The sequence below is a fragment of the Hyposmocoma kahamanoa genome, unplaced genomic scaffold (assembly GCF_003589595.1).
Source record: "Hyposmocoma kahamanoa isolate Upper Pololo Valley unplaced genomic scaffold, ASM358959v1 78, whole genome shotgun sequence".
Classification (NCBI taxonomy): domain Eukaryota; kingdom Metazoa; phylum Arthropoda; class Insecta; order Lepidoptera; family Cosmopterigidae; genus Hyposmocoma; species Hyposmocoma kahamanoa.
In genome coordinates this window covers 3,840,561-3,858,323 of record NW_020653945.1, presented here as the reverse complement: position 1 = coordinate 3,858,323, position 17,763 = coordinate 3,840,561, and the positions used below count along the sequence as shown (strand labels likewise).

Here is a 17,763-nt window from a genome sequence, read left to right as displayed (position 1 = left end):
GAGTACACATTATAATTGGTCTGATTGTTTTGGTTTGAAATTATTTTAAATATCTACATTCACACAAAGCTTTCTGCTTCCTCCTTAATGCATATTGCTAGGGAATGAAATACATTACTGACATCTGAGTTTTCCAAAAACCACAACTTTGAGCTACTCAAGACTGGTAGGTATTTTTGTCTTCGGTCACAACATCAGGTTATGTGGTGGCTGTTGTAAAAAAAAAAATTAACCAAGTCAACCTTTGTGCTTCATTGTGATAAAATATTGTAATTATCATGGTGGAACAGTTTTTAGTTTATTGAACTTCTATTGGTTGCTGTTCGATGTCAGTGACCTTGATAAAGTGTCGTATGATCTCAAAAAAATCATAATTAATACAAAAAAATTATCAGTCTGTATTTGACTTGAAGCAATGATGTTGTGAATAATTTACAATTAATTAATGAGTTGTTTAGTGTCATGACAAAGGTTAAAAGAGTTGTGTATTCATTTGTTGTGTATAAGTAGTAAATTGTACCAAAAATGAAGAGACAAAGTCTGGTGAATTTTAAAATGAGAAGAAAGTTGGTGAATTTAAAAATGAGTCAAAAGGTGGTAGTGGAACTACATTTTTTTTAGGTTGGCTAAAACTCTCGCGCGGTTTTTGCCACTAGCTAACTTTAAATAAAAAAAGTTTTTTCTTTTAAAATGTTGTATTGTGGTCATTAAAAAAAATGTTTTATTGCGCATTTGAAGAATAGGCGGGGAATCATGCAAAATGCCCATAATTACCGGATCGTAAAGAATAGATAGAATAGAACACGTTTATTTGCCAGTAATGATAAAGGTCTTAAATAAAATTAGGTACACTGTGTTCAACCTGCAAGCAGATGTAAAAATATTAATTTCATGTTCGGTTTCTACTGTTAATTGTACTTCAAATTGAAGTAAATTTGTATTTGGGAATCAAAAGTATTCTTTACTACTATAGAAGCAATGTGTCAAAAGCCATTTTGTCAATTGTAATTTAAAAGTATGTCCTTGCAACAATTTATTTTCATTTGGCAAATTGTTGAACATAATTATACACATGTTGAAGCAGTTTTTCTTATAAATTACTTTATGGCACCGAGGATGGTACAAAAGGTTCAAATTTTTGCTATGGTGTCATTGACTTACAAATAAATGGAAGACGGGTCTAATACAAAAACCACGAAAAAAATGTCCCAAGTCAACCTATTTAAACGTAATGACATGTAAAGGAATATGAAAAAGCTAAAACGTTGAATTTAAATTGTAATGTCATCGCAGTATTGTCTAATTTTGCTTGCTTCGCTGTCAGTCGAACAAACGAAGACTAAAGTGTGAATGACGCTCTGTATACGATTTTAACGCCCTATAAGTTCGGACACTTTTTAGCGCGGACCCGACGTCCATATAATTGTAAGTCAATGTGTGGTGTATCGTATTTAATCATGGTTAAGTCAAATCACACACATTTTTACAAAGCTGTCAAAATAAAAACTATTATAGGTAGAGTGCGATGATTTATTTCATCCACCGCCCGTGTACGCGCGACAATGCCCCTTCAGATTTCCTTTTGTTTCGGTCTTCACAAAATTCTTTGAATGGACACGAATATTTAGGAATGGAATTGTAAAATTACCCCAGATTAAGTTTTTTTAAACGTTTTTATTTACACTTGATACCGCACGAATTTTTTGACCAACCCAATGTTTTTATGAATAATACTTAAGACTAGTTATGACTAACAATGCACTATTTTGTGTACCGATGTGTAAATAAACAAAAGCGTCGTGTACTTAAGTATTACGATTGATAATAACACTATTGTATGTTTTAAAATATATATATGGACTCTCTTATCTTAGATACAATAATGTATTTAGCAAACATATTTGTCTGTTATTATTTAACAGATTATATTGAGCATATTTATCTTGTTAATTGATATTTTGAGTAATAACAGAGAACACTTTTAGGCTGAGCAGAAGCGCAAATTGATGAAAGCATCGAGAATATTAGTAGATAAATTTATATACATACATAGGGCGCACTATAAATTTCCGGAACAGGCCACTTACATAAACAATATTTAAAAAGTAATTACAACACTTGAAAATGGAACTCTTTGGCTGTGGAATACAGTTTGTTTCATCTGACTGTCACTTGTTTTTACATTGTGGCGTCATTTTAGAAATTGGTTGTCCACATCACCATGGATTTAACTCGTGAAAATTTTCGTAGTATGATTTTCTACGATTTTAAGTGTAATTTAACAGCTCAGCGGAGCTTCGCTCGGCTTCAAACTGCTTTTGGCGATGAAACTCCATGCAAGACGACTATTTATAGCTGGTTTGCAGAACTTAAACGCGGTCGTGTGAATCTCAGTGACGAATTTCGTGATGGTGGCCCATTCACTCCTGTGAACAATAAAAACATCGGTGCTGTGCGCCGTATGATCAAAACAGACAGGAATGTGACATACCATGAGATTCGGGCATCTTTGGGCATAGGCATGAGTCAAATACAATCAATACTACACAAACATTTGGGTGTGAAAAAGCTGTGCGCTCGGTGGATCCCACACAATTTGACTGAGGCTCAAAAAACGGATCGCGTCACTTGGCGCAATGCCATGCTTACCAGATTCAACGAAGTTGCGTCAAATTTGGTGTGGGACATAGTAACAGGTGACGAAACATGGATTTATAGGTACGATCCCAAAACAAAACAGCGTCGAGCGTATGGGTTTTTTGAGATGAGCCGAAACCAACCAAAGTGGCGCGCGTGCATAGTGCCTCTAAGCGGATGATTGCTTCTTTTTTAAATTAAACTGGACACGTGGCTACTGTTGCTTTGGAGTATCGTTGTACCGTGAATAATGATTGGTACACGAACATTTGTTGTTTGAAGTTATTGACAAACTCCGTAAAAATAACCGTAAACGCCGTATCATCTTGCACCACGATAATGCCAGTTCTCACTCGGCCAGACAGACAAATAAATTTTTGACGGTGAACAACGTTGACCTTATGAGCCATCCCGCGTACAGTCCGGACCTGGCACCTAGTGACTTTTATTTATTTCTAAAAATGAAGAACCAGTTAAGCGGTCAACGATTGTCATCACCTGAAAAGACTGTTGAAGAGTATGAAAAATATGTTTCAGAGATTGTCACGGAGGAGTGGCATAGATGTTTTCAAGATTGGTTCATTCGTATGAAAAAGTGCATTAACGCTAACAGAGAATATTTTGAGAAACAATAAATTCATTTTTGACCATTTATAGTATTTTTTTCTTATTCATTCCGGAAACTTATAGTGCGCTCCACTTATATAGTTGGATACACTAAAGTAGCCCCATAGTTTTTTTTTGTTGACCCAGGGGAATCTGCTTACAGATAACCCGGCCTCGCGGGGGCAGAGCCGGGTTTCTGTGAGACTGTGCTGAACCCTGAAGGGGAGCAACCCGACTGCGCTAAACCCTCGGAGTATTCCTCCTCTCCTCTGTAGGTGGAGGTACGGGTACGCTATTGCACTCGTCCGCGCCCACACTAGCGGCTGGCCGCGTCCTGTGCAGCCCCTCCCCGAGAAGGGAGACACATCGGTCCCCCGACTCCGAATGTGAAGCTCGCCGCTCTATGCTGAGCAACGAACTTCCCCGAGTCCGCTAACCAGGGGCCGTGGGGGGCTAGGACAGCCACTTAACTATGAAGTTCAGTGCCCGATCCCCCAGTGCCCGCGGCGGTTTTGTTGGCAGGTTCCGCCAAAACACCTAACGCGCATCCGCGCAGACTCTTCGAAAAGAGTCCCTTAGAGCGCCCACCGCACGGGCCAACCGCCCAAGTTCGGCCACGGAGGGTAGGACGAGCGGCAACGACACACCGACACGTCTCCTCCCCCGCGGCCTCACCGCCACCGCATCACTCTAAGCGGTGCAGGTACCAACTATGGGGCTACTATAGAATAAAGCTACGTACTGGTATGCTTATACATTATACACGATCTGCGCACAATTTTTTTCGTTTATTTTTTATAATGTCAAGTGACAGGACTAATAATAATTGCGCGGTCATGCGCGGTGGTCATATTTGCGCCTGTAGCATAACGTAATTTTTGATAGTTAATTTTTTGGTTTTGTTTAGTGAATCATTTGTAATCAATGCCACTATCAGTAAATGTGCTGATAATTGATCACGCCAATGCAGGCGAACTCTCCACTGTGAGTTTCTACACCTCTATTTACACTCTACATCACTCCAACGAGATAGTAATTTTTTAATAATGCACACACTCAACATAGCCCCGCACTTGGGAAGCCCTGTGTCGCGGGTGCCATGGACACACATAGGCATCCACAAATTACGTGAGAGAAATAAATGTAGGCCATGCAAATATTTCTCGCGGCCCGGGAATCGAACCTGGGACCTGGCCATGGTAAACCTTTCGCCACCAGGAAGTTTGACGACAGCTTGGAGAAGGCATGTCTTTTGTTTTCGCATGTGGTACTTCTATTTTTTTTATTTATGGTTCACCAGCGATTGTTGCATAAAGTACATTATATTTTACAATCGCATGTTGAAAATAATACTGTCACTAAACGAAAATCAATTTTATTTACAGAATCATGAAAGTTAATTTCCCGAAAGTTGAATTTTTCGTTCAGTGATAGTGGGTGTCAACATTTTCGATGAGGAGTCTTTAGCTAGATACACAATACTGTACTATGATGCATAACGGACGGTTGACGCTTACGGTTCTTAATATCTTAAAAAAAAGAAATGAAAATGAAAAAACCTGATTATTGTCACTTTCGTTCAATTCAATTATTGGCACACGTCCCATCTTACTTTAAGTAATGTTTTTTAAAATATTATTATAAGGTGCCAGTTGTTAAAACAGTGCCATCACCAGGTTTTTACCCTATTTTGAAGTAGTAATAACGACAACTTTTTGAACGTGTAAATGCAACTCTACAGTGTTTTTCTAAAGTAGCATAGAGGTCCTTGCGAAAGAGTTCGTCCAGGAAAGTACTGCCACTTTACCTATGTCTGCCAACTAACAAAAAAAATAATACTACTTCTCTATCAAACATAAACATATTCCGTTGTATTATAAACGGCATAATTGCAAATTATAACACACGCGGCAATCTGATACAGCATTATTAGTTTTACGCAATTTTCCAGTCAGTGCGCGTCTTGCGACAGCGCGTCGTGTGGCAAAATGAAAATCACAAGGACGCGTTAGGCGTTAGTATGGCGCGCGTGGTAAAATCAAACGGTCGTTTTTATAAATGTTTCCCACCCAGGATTATACTTGTTTACTTGGTAGGTATATTTATATTTGCCAGGTGGTGGTTATGTGTGGGTTCACCTCTTTTTCCTGTATGTTATGTGTGTCCAGGGGATGGTCAGCGGACAGGTTTTTGTGCTCGAAACTGTGATGTATGTTTTAGAGTTAGTATTTTTAGTGATAAAAAAATACGCGAAGTTCACTAGTTGCGTTTCATCGGCTAAATTTAAAAACCGAACTCCGTTTTTGGACGAAATCCATCTTCTACTCTTCAAGCGCCATATCGAGCGTATGACAATGGCAACTTTGTTTTACATTATTTATTATGACTGAAATAGAATCTTACCAAACATATAACACATCTACTTTTTTATATAAAAAAGTTTAAAAGTGTCAGTCGTCGATCTGACGTCACAACTACTGACGAAAAATAACCTATACTAAACTTATTTGAATGTGTTTCACTTGTTATGTGTAATATTCGTCTGCTTAAAGGTAAAACCACATAAGTGACATTCCACAAATCCACAAAAAATCTACAAATTATGTACCTGTTGTAAGAAAATCACCATCTTTCTGCATATAAAACCATTCATTGAGTTTATAGCTTTTTTCGTTATTGAGTTTCACCTGCAGAAACATAGTGATTTTCTTACCATAGCTATATAAAGACTTTTTGTAGAAATGTCACTTATGTGATTTTACCTTTAAACATTATGTTAGTAAAGACTGTTTTTGGAAAAGTAGATACGCGAGATATATTTAAAAAAATTGTTAATAATACCTTGGAATAATGTTTACATATTATTAGTTATTACTAACTATTTATAAAAAAAATCTCATCAACCTGACGGTTACCGGAAAATGTGCGAAACCGGATTCATCCACTTGTTTGCCACCCTTAAACGTGGGATATCAAACTTAAAATAAAATCAACGAAAAACGAATAATCATAATCGGTTCACAAATGCCTCGTTATCGCGTAACATACATACAAAAAATACCGCCGACTTTTAAAATATCTAAATAGCACACATTCAAGGCATTTAAACTAAAAAAAAACTAACACTTATTCACAAATAATAAACACACAGAAGAGTTTCTCGAAATTTATGTGCGAAATTTAATTTGAAATTTACTAAAACTTATTTTATTAAAAGTGTGAAGTCCTCAACCTGCATTGGTTCAGTGTGGCGCACTATAGCCTAAAACCCTCGCTTGAGAGGAGACCCAGCCGCGGCAGTGGAACGTATAAAAGGGTTGATATAATACGGTATATATTACTGGCTGGTGCCCGCAACTTCGTCTGAGTAAACTACTTAGTAGTACTTTGAGTATTCTACTGTACTATACTAATTTTCATACTTTCATTGGTTCTCCATACAAAGTTTCAATCCGCTATTTCACCCCCTTTACGATTTATTTTTGTAACAATAATTGCCTATGGCCTTGATCTATTCATATACCAAAACTTATAAAATTGGTCAGCTGTTTTAGCGTGGAAACGTAAGACAGACGGAGTTTCAAATTAAATCAAAACATAGACATACAAAAGAGAAAGAAGAAGAAAATAAAGAGAACTATCTAGCGCCCCCCAGTGGGCGCTGAAGAGTTCTCAGCAGGCGGTAGGGGCCTCGGAAGCAATTGGAGGGCGTTGATGCTGTCCAGGGGTTAATATCGCATTTGAAAAAATAAAACTTGAATTATCTATACATATATAAACTACATAACATACCTATACATTTTTTTCCTAGAACCTAGAAGGTCTAAAACATTGTTGTGTCCGTTACCTATTTCCATTTTAAGGCTTACTATTTACTTAATTAAATTAATTTAAACAGTATATTAGTTCTAATCATAAATGTCAAATCTTAATTTTAATTTCAATTCTTAATAATATCATACATGTCATTATTTTGTCGTAGTTAACTATTATTTTATGTTCTTGTCATTTAAATACTCGCTGATTTTTAAATGATGCTTTTCACCTCACTAGCTCGGAAAGGCTTTCTCATTAGAAATCTGCGCGCAAAAGCGTTTTTTTTTAATTCGTACTTGAAGATGAACTGTGGTGCACCTAACTTTTTCTTTTGATGAAAAAAAAAACAATGACAACTAGGCGATATAACGTACATTATTTTTGGTTTTTTATAGTTATTGTTGACATTAAATTGACAACGATAACTAATTTTGTTTATTAAAACTGATTTGTTATAGTTCAACTGTTTTTCTTTTTATCTACCATTCTCCTAGATAAAATGAGGTGAAAATTTGTGTGTTTCGCTCGGCAGCAAAGTTGTTTTGCGTCTCGTGGCTTTAATCAAACAATAACTTTGTAGGTTGGTATAACAAATAGCTATTCCTAGTCAATAAATTAAATATACGCTTTTTAAAATTGGCAATGTCATTTGTATCAAGTATATGATTTGGCAGCTTATTGTAAAGTTTTGGCGCCATCGCACAAGTTACTTTCGCATTTATAATGTTAGTTTGTAAGGCACTGAATTTACGCGACTAAATTTTGATACGAGTGGGACATAAGTATTCGTACTAAAAAGGGTATACTATTAAAAAAGTCAAAGTTATAAGCCCTATCCGACTCTCATTCGGGATCATTCGTTTCGATTCGGCTCCTCTGTGAAGGAAATGGTGTCATGCGGTTTTCTATACAATGTTGCTAATTTCTTTAATTTTAGGTCTGTTTTTTTATTGTTTCAGGTACTATGGTCGTTTCTCGGGTGCATTCTGGTGTCCGGCATATTTATATTCTTCTATTACTACAGACGAATTCGAGAGAAAGGTAATTTCTATCTAATTCTTTCTCTAATAGGTTTTGGTGACTTTTTTGGTAGCAACAACCGAGCGTTCAAATTTTATCGAGTTCTTAGGTTTTCGCGATTGTTATACATAGGAATGAAACTATTTTTCCGGATTTAAATCGCGTATATTTGTTTTTTCAAACAAACCGACGTTTCGGGCCCTTTACAGGTCCCATGGTCACGGTTGACTGAGGTGGTACAGTCTTCAACCAGTTATGTCTAATATTGATGCAAACCACCCTATTTTTTCACTATAGTTACAATAGTTATTAATTAAATACCTTATTTTTAATTTTACAAAGAAAACATTCCAATTTACGCTACATTAAGTTTTACAAATTATTTTATTGAATGAATTTTTTTATTAAGTTTAATTTATTATTAATTATTAATAGAAATTAGAATAAATTAAAACATATTAATTAGTACTGCAGTCTTATGTCTGTTTGGGATTTTTCATTAGAGGAAATACTGGATCCCAAACTGGTGGTACGGAGAAACCATCTTCCCTGTTGAAATTAGGATGTTTTTTAATTTCAATGGCCTCTCGCAGCATCCTGGGCAGATAACGGACTTCTTTTGCACCTGGGGTTTGTCAAACTTCATTGAATGTGTAGGTTTATCCATGACATGCTCGCAGACTGCAGACTTGTTTACGCGACGGTGTTTGACATCAGCTATATGTTCTTTGACGCGGGTACAAATACTTCGCTTTGTTTGTCCAATATAAGAGTTCAAATTTCAGTTGAAATTTTCTAAAAAACTTTTGTTTTCAAACCTACTATCTAGTATTACTTATTTGACAGTATTTTAGCAACAGTAGAGCTCCTTGGGAAAGAGTTTGTCCACGGTAGCTATGAAAGAGATTCAGCTCATTTAAGGCGTTTTATAAGGAGTCGACTCCATTTTACAGGACTCGAGTCTAAAATTAGGACTGGAGGTTCGAGTTTTTATTAATAAGTCTCAGTCGTAATACTAAAAGACTTGAACGACTTAAACGACGGTGTTTGCGATGAACTTATACCTATTTTATGTCTTATTAAACCCGAAGTTTATAAATAAAAATGACGTAGTATGTAGTAAGTAATCACGTTTATTTACTTATAATGAAATTTAAGATTCAAAGAGTGATTCAAGCAATAGGTACGAGATTTTAAGACCTAATTATATAATGATTGCGTAAATTTTTTTCTGCGAGTAAATTAAAATAATGAAATACAACCAATATTTAAAAGTGTATGGAGATCCAGTTTTAACGTGCTCTTTTTTATTTTGTGTAATATTGGTCTGTAACCACTTTTCTTATTATGAAGTCCTGGTACTTTTTTTAAACTCTTTAGAAATCCGTGCACAGTAGTAAGATACAATTTATTTGTAATATATAGAACAAATATATACATAAAAATCTCGCCTGTCACCCATTCAGGGGTAGGCAGAGACTGTGGACCTCCACTTAATACGTTCATAAATAGTATGTTTTCTTTCATCATTGTGGTCAAACGACAGTATCAACGACACTAAAATTTGATAAAATACTTTGACTGTTGGGTTCTGTATCCATTCATTTTTATATTAAAGAAACAAATAATTCCCAAAAAACAAATTCTTGAATTGGTTATAGTTAACTGACTTCTGTGAACAAAGCTACGTTAACGTTATCAATCAATCGTAACGTTATCAATATCTTGTGGGTAGAAATAAAATCACGCCATACGCTCATGACACGCGACTCCCGAGGCTATAAGGCGCCAGTCGTTTTAGTCCTACAAGTCTTTTAAGCTTCCTAAGGTTAAAAGACTTCGGCTCGAACTAGTCTTCAGTTTTAGTCTTATGACTCAAGGGGAAAGACTAGACTAGTCGTGAGGCGTTAAAAATTAGTCGAGGTTTTTTAAAAGGCCTTAAAAGACTGAGTTTCTTTCATCACTAGCTCATGACTCGCGACTCCCGAGGCTATAAGGCGCCAGTCGTTTTAGACGTTTTAGTTGTCTTAGTCCTACAAGTTAAAAGATTTCGACTCGAATTAGTCTTCAGTTTTAGTCATATGACTCAAAACTTGAGGGTTAAAAGACTAGACTAGTTGTGAGGCGTTAAAAATTAGTCGAGGTTTTTTAAAAGGTCTTAAAAGACTGAGTTTCTTTCATCACTAGTTCAGGGACGTACTGCCCGTCCATAACATAGCAGTGCCACTCAGAGCTTTAAATCATAAAGAAATGACACTGCCATTGCGCCTGTCACCTTGAGGCATAAGTTGACAAGTCCCATGTGTCTGTAATTTCACCAGCACCCTTACCCTTCAAAACTAGAACGCAGTAAAGGTCACATTACTGTTTGGCGGCAGAAATAGATAAGGTTTTAAAGGTTTTCAGAAATAATTATGGCTTTCACAAGGAGCTCTACTACTGCTACTAAACATTTATTTTATTAAATAAATTTCTTCCAGCAGACCCAAGTACAGGACACAATAATTAAATAAACGGGCTTACGTGCACAACAAACCAAATGATAATAATAGAATAATAACGCACACACTCATAGCCCCGCACTAGGAAAACCCTGTGTCGCGGGTGCCATGGACACACACATAGACAACCACAAATTACACCCAAACTCACGAGAGAAATAATTGCAGGCCATACATTTATTTCTCCCGGCCCGGGAATCGAACCTGGGACCTCTGCGTGGCAGACCTGTATGGCAACCGTTCGGACACCGAGGCAGTTAAATATCATATAACACGAAAACAATATCATAAAAATTACATAAATAGTTAGATAATTACGTATTTTACACGTATGTACTTACATTTTATTTACAGTGAAACTACGCACCTTATGTCTACTTGTACTAGTACCTATGTCTTAAACCAGTGCTTGCAATGCAAAAGACACACTTATTACATTGTGTTAAGAGTGTTTTATCAGTCAAATAAAATTCAAAAATATTATCTATAACTTACTGCGATTTATATTCTTGGTAGCGCCATAAACGTAAACATGTTTACCGTCATAGTTTACTACTTAAACAATTTCTGCGCAATTACGTTCTATTACTTCCTTTATAATATCCACCGCTCAAAGCGGCTATTGCAATACAATATTGCCAATGGTTGTTTACGTAAAATGTACTTTTATAATTTGTAATTATTGATTTATAGCGGCGATAATAATAATAATATTTATTTATTCACTATCACAAAAGGAACATAGTACATTGTAATTAAACATTGAACATGCCTTAATAAGATCTAAAGTTAACAACCTTAAGTGAGAAACTGGAGTCCGTCTAGGTAACTAGACCTGTGTTACAGATCTGCAGTAAGATCTCCAGCAGATAGTTCGGTTGAAGAACGGTTGCTTCTCAAATGAGAGATCGACGTTTCGAATTCCTGTGGCGACATATACCATGTACCTATGAATTTAATTTTTTAGTTACTTATATTTGAGGATAGTTGTATTTAGTAGCAATAGCTCTCGCGCGAGTTTGCTCACTGTATCCGATTCGTATTCACACCTAGAGATCCCTCCGACATTTCGTACCGTCATTTCTCGAATTCGGAACAGGGGGTCTAATCTCGATCTCCGTCCGACATCCGTCCGAAAAAATTACTGTCAAACAAGTAATATTCAACAAAATTAAGAGACAAGTATCCAGTATGAAGCTTCATTCGCATCACGCTGCTTTTCATTTGGTCAAGTATTGCTTACTTGGCAGTAATTGTTTCGGACGGATGTCGGACGGAGATCGAGAGTAGACCCTCTGATACGAATCGGACGTAGTGCGCAAGCGCACTTGTGGTGCGGGAAAACATCGTGACGAAACCTGCATCAGTGCTCCGTCTCTCGCTCAAGGTTATACGATAAGACGACGTCGGCGCAAGCGCTCAAATAATAAAATAATAAAAAATTAAAATTGTTTATTTCAGACAACTAAAAGTCCATACAAACTAGTATGTTAGTAACATGACACACCTTATAACTATATTAGTATTGTGTTAGTAGATTGAACAATAATTAAATGTTTTATTATTATACCTATTACATAATTACATAGTACCCAGCCTTCCAATCGGTTCCCCGACGCACACGTAGAACTTGTAACTCGGTGAACCTTCGGAAAACCGTTGCATCCATCTGCTATCATCTTTAGGACTTCGTTGTTGCTCCCCTTAACCCTTCGCACTACTGATGTGGATATTTTGCGCATAATGGCATAAAAATCGTCCATATCAGCACCAGCAAACATGCCAGATGCACTGCAGAAGCGGGGAAGCCTCAACAAGGTGCTAAAGGTGTTATTGAACTCTCAAGTCACCATATGATCTCAGCGTAAAGTTGGACCATAGAGCACACGTGTACAAATACTGGCAGGCATCAAAGTGTGTCCCACGTACATCTGAATATAATAATATTTTCGATTTTATTTCTGTTTATTAGATCTTTGTATTCATAATCATTACAAAACTATAGTGGAGTCATTTCACAAAAAAAAATTAATAATACGATAAATAAAATTACATAAATCTGTACACCACAAACAAACATTTGAAAAAAGATACACGCGGTTTAGAACCCGATAAAATGGTTTCATTTTCAAAAAATGTGTGTTGTTGTGTACTAAGCCTATTCCGATCTCTGATTTTGTGTACCAGAGTAACGCAGCTTTGGGAATGGTACCCGGTACCAACCTTTTCTCCTTCCATCGTGTTAAGCCTCTATATTGATTATTCATCAGAGCTGGTCGGCGTCGGCGGCACAACAGCAGTAGGAGAACCAGCTAAGCGATTTAGGAAGCGTGACAAGATGCTGTTCTACGGTAGACGCATGCTGAGAAAAGTAAAGTCAATCTCCAACTCGGGCCAAGGTCGCAAGCGGCGGGCGGTCATGAGGTTCGCCAGGAAACTGTTGCAGTTGAAGAAGGAATCTGCGCCTGAACAGCTTAAGGTGACAAAATATCTTATATCTAACGTTACTTTTACTTACTTCGCTGGCTCAGGTACCCGAAATGGATCTTGGTCTCCGACACCAAAATAAGTCATATCTTCGGACTTGTGCCAGGGAATCTACTCTCAAACAATTACTGTGAAGACAATGTGAAGTATGAGGCTTCATTCATCATCAATCATTCATTGTGTATTACTTATTTGACAGTAATTCTTTCGGACGGAGAACGAGAGTAATAATAATAATAATATAATAATAACTCACACACTCAACATAACCCTAGGGTGAGAGTATAGGGTGAGTTCCGACCATTCGGGCACATTCAGCTTCTTCAGGTCTTTGGCGACTCCATCCACCCAGAGATATCTCGGACGGTCCACTGGACGTTGACCTGTAGGTTGCTCCAAATAGGCTCCTTTGGCTGCTCAATTCTCACCCATTCTTTCCACATGTCCTAGCTAGTCGTAAGTAGTCGGGATTTTATTTCCCCGATTATATTCGGCTCAGACACTACTACTACTAACGTTACTTTTAGGGTTCCGAAATCAAGTGGAAAAAAACAAAACTGTACATTAATTAATAGATTCAGGCGTTACTTTGTGGATATATGGAAAAATTTATAAAAATGGAAGTAAATTTGCTACTCCGTGTACTCAATAAAGGTTAAATCATGCAAAATAGCTGCACATGTTTTCAATACTTTTTTCGTACAGTTAATAAAACGACTAACACGAGGCCCAAATACAGCCGCAAAAAATCACCACCTTATCAATTTCTGCCGCCAAGCTGTAAAGCTCACATTACTGCGTTCCGGTTTTGAAGGATGCTTGTGAAATTATAGGCACAAGTCTTGACAGCTTAAGTTTCAGGGTGACGGGCGCAGTGGCAGTGGCCTTCTGATCTCAAAGTTCTGAGTAAAATACCCGCCACATTTTTACATCTGTACGAGGAATTCTTAGTAGTGGTTAATTGTTTGACAAACATCGGAAGAATGTCGAGTGTGACAAAAAAAAAATCGACACAGCGCAGCTGTAACCTTCACTGCCTTCGTGGAGTAATAAGTTAATTTATTTCTATTATGTTATATTTTCATAGTTTTTACTAGTAGCAGTAGAGCTCCTTCCGAAAGAGTTTGTCTAGGGAAGTACTGCTACCTTACATATTTCTGCCGCCAAGCAGTATTGCTCACACTGCGGTTCCGGTTTTGAAGGGTCAAGGTGCTGATGGGTGCAAATTACTGGCACATGGGTCTTCTCAAATCATATCTCAGGGTCACGGACGCAGTGACAGCGCCCCTCAGATCTTTGCGATTCTAAGTTCTGAGTGTAACGACGACTGCTATTACGAGGCGTGTCACTTAATACCAGGCGCACGACTTCTTTGTACCGCCATAAAAAATCTTAATTACCCATAATTTCCTTCAGGTCCTGGAACCTCCAGCGGAATACCTAGAAGAGGACTTAACAAGTGACGATCGGGTCCCCCCTGATGCTCTGTACATGCTTCACAGCATTCGCGTCTTCGGCCACTTCGAGAAACCAGTCTTCCTTATGCTTTGCAAGCATACAGAGATCCTCAACTTGCCTGCGGGATCATTTTTGTTTAAAGTTGGTGAGTAAAAATACCATTAAACATGTAATGTGTTATTAAAATTAAATAAAAAAATATTTTATTCCAAATATACGCATTGGGGCCACCTGTATGTCCTATGACCATGGGGTATTTAGAAAAATACTGTATTTTTCATACGGGTGAGTCTTAAGGTGCTTTTTCACCGGCGAGGCGAGAGGAGACGAGGCGAAACTTGAAATTTGTATGGCAAAATTTCAATTCTCTCCTAGCGCATCTTCGGTGGAAATGGTCTAGATGCTTAGTTCCCAAAGTGGTCCAGGTGACCCCCAGGGTTCCACGGGAGACTCGACGGGGGTCTACGTTGGCGTGACGAGAAATAATATAGATATGGAATATGGTAGAAATATAGCTGCAGGGGGTCCACCAGAACCAGTTAAATTTTGAAAGTGGTCTATGAGAAAATAAGTCTGGGAACCTCTGGTCTAGATTGACGAGGATAAGTGAAACGAGAATTGAAATATTTGTTAATGTAACGTTGAACCGTATTGCTGCCTATATTAGTAGCGGTAGAGTTCCGTGTGAAAGAGTTCATTCAGATAAGTACTGCCATCTTTCCTATTTCCGCCGCCAAGCAATAATGTAAGCATTACTGCGTTCCGGTTTGGAAGGGTAAGGGTGCTGGTGAAATTACAGGCACATGGGACTTGTCAACTTATATCTTAGGGTGACGGGCGCAGTGGCATTGCCCATCATGATTTAAAGCTCTGAGTAGCACTGCAACTGTTATAGATAGGCGTGTGGCTTACCAACAGGCGCACGACTTGTGATATTATAAAAAAATGTATGTATAGACTATTATGCTGTTTAAATTCTGCAACGGAAACACGATTTCTCGCGCAAGCGATTAATGGCAATTTATAGTGGAAATGGGCCGGCGAGATTTCTATTCTCGTTTCGCCTCGTCAGGTCTCGCCTCGCCGGTAAGAAACAACCTTTAAAGATGTAATAATATTTAGTATATTTACATATAATGTACATTGACCGTTTAGCGTTTCCCTATTCTAGTATGTTGGGTGTTAGTAGGTTAAATAAGTTAGATCATCACTTTTAATGGTCTCTTTAGAGCAAGTAATGATTGTCCACCAGGCGACACCGACGAGAACGTGTACGTAGTGCAGAATGGCCGCGTAAATGTGTACATCACGAACCAAGACGGCAGCAGTCTCTCGCTGAAGGTGGTGCGCGCTGGAGAGAGCGTCACATCGCTGCTTAGCTTCACTGACGTGCTCACGGTTAGTAGAAGTAGAACTCCTTGGGAAAGAGTTCGTCCAGAGAGGTACTGTCTCTTTAACTATTTCTGCCGCGAAGCAGTAATGTGAGCATTACTGCGTTCCGGTATTGAAGGGTAAGGTTGCTGGTGAAATTACAAGCACATGGGACTGTCAACTTATGTCTCAGGGTGACAGGCGCAGTGCCTCTCAGGTTTTTGCAATTTAAAGCTCTAAGTGGCATGCAACTGTCATGGCGTCTAGCTTACCGGCGCACAATTTGTTTGTCCCATCACTTGATATTATTAAAAAAAAAACATTCAGTGCTAACGTCGCCGCCAGTACTTACAGGCAAATCAACCAAGTCAGCAAGTTGCTTACGTCGAACACTTTGGTTGGCAATTGGTGTGTTTCAAGTGGAAACAGTGATATAAAACTGCCTCTGTGGCCGAACGGTTACCATGCCGGACTGCTACTCAGAGGTCCTGGGTTCTATTCCCAGGCGGGGAGAAATATGTATATGGCCTACATTTATTTCTCTTGTGAGTTTGGGTGTAATTTGTGGTTGTCTATGTGTGTGTCCGTGGCACCCGCGACACAGGGTTTCCCTGGCGCGGGGCTATGTTGACTGTGTGTGCGTTATCTGTGTCTGAATATAGTAGTCAATTTCGTATGAATAAATATTTTTATTATTATTGTATAAATTGTATGAATATAGAATATTCACAGTTGACGGTTGATTGCATCCAACACAAGACACTAAAATGTCTACATTTGCGCGGCGCATTAATTTTCGGGTTTTGTTCCTTATAAAAATGTTCTTCCTAGTTAAATTCAACCATTTCCTTGCAGGGTAACTCGCAACCTTACAAAACTGTGAATGCGAAGGCATTGGAAGACTCACAGGTGATAAAACTACCCATGAGAGCCTTCCAGGAGGTCTTCAAGGAATACCCTGACATATTCGTTAGGGTTATACAGGTAATTGGATTTTAATTTAGGCCCCAAAAACTTCCATTGTAAGTAGCTTATTAAAAGTCCATATTTCTTCTATATATAATTTCTATAAAAATTATATGCTTCCACATGTAATTTTTCATATATGGAAGCTTTTGATTTCCATCTTATTGATTATATTTAAATCTATTTTGTAGAAGTAGCTGTAAATTCCTCAAAAGAAATGAATGAATTACTTGTGATGTGCCCCGATAGTTTTTCGTGCGGCGGCGGCGTGATAGGCGTGACGTTGGCGTAGCCTACGTATTACAGGTGTTTAAAAAAACACAAAGAGACTGTTTAATCAACCCGTGTGTTCATTTTAAACGTGTTATACATGTTGTATATAAATAAAACACTATGTTTGCAAAGAAAACAATCAATGATCTTATTTTAAATCTACAGGATATTACGTTATTCATTTGAATTGTACGGATTTTTTTTTATAAAAAATAAGTGCGCATTTGACCTCCAACTCACCTGATGGAAAGTGATGAGTAGGTCGACGATGTAACATGCACATGTAAACAATGCCTATTCACACTCGCCTTGAAAGTTCCAAGTTATAGCGTTCGAATAATAAGTCCGCAGGCAGAGAATTCCACTCTCTAGCCGCTCGCCATATAAATGTGGAAGCGATACGCTTCGTGCGAATCCTGGGAATATGTACAACATACGGGTGGAACCCCAGCCCACGTCTAGACCCCCGATGTTGGAAAGGGGAAGGCGGAATTAAATTATGCAATTCCATCGCACACTCTCCGTGATATATCCTATAGAATACCGATAAGCAGGTAACTTTACGGCGGTGTTGAAGGCTCTGCAGCTTCGCCTTTACTAATTCCGATTCACCTATAAGTATATTGTA

General features: G+C 38.0%; 1 protein-coding gene across 6 annotated transcripts in view; it reads left to right on the top strand.

Annotated features, from left to right (window-relative positions):
• LOC113233292 (neuropathy target esterase sws) overlaps positions 1-17,763 on the top strand; it is a 60,525-nt gene that overhangs the window by 2,114 nt on the left and 40,648 nt on the right. For 5 of the 6 annotated variants that reach the window (XM_026468359.1, XM_026468358.1, XM_026468360.1 and 2 more), the window contains exons 2-6: positions 8,019-8,100; positions 12,851-13,059; positions 14,484-14,670; positions 15,778-15,923; positions 16,752-16,880. In XM_026468359.1, coding sequence (XP_026324144.1) covers positions 8,019-8,100; positions 12,851-13,059; positions 14,484-14,670; positions 15,778-15,923; positions 16,752-16,880 — 753 coding nt within the window. Of the gene's footprint in view, positions 1-5,312; positions 5,336-8,018; positions 8,101-12,850; positions 13,060-14,483; positions 14,671-15,777; positions 15,924-16,751; positions 16,881-17,763 lie in introns of those variants that run through there. The other variant, XM_026468363.1, reaches the window with a different exon arrangement.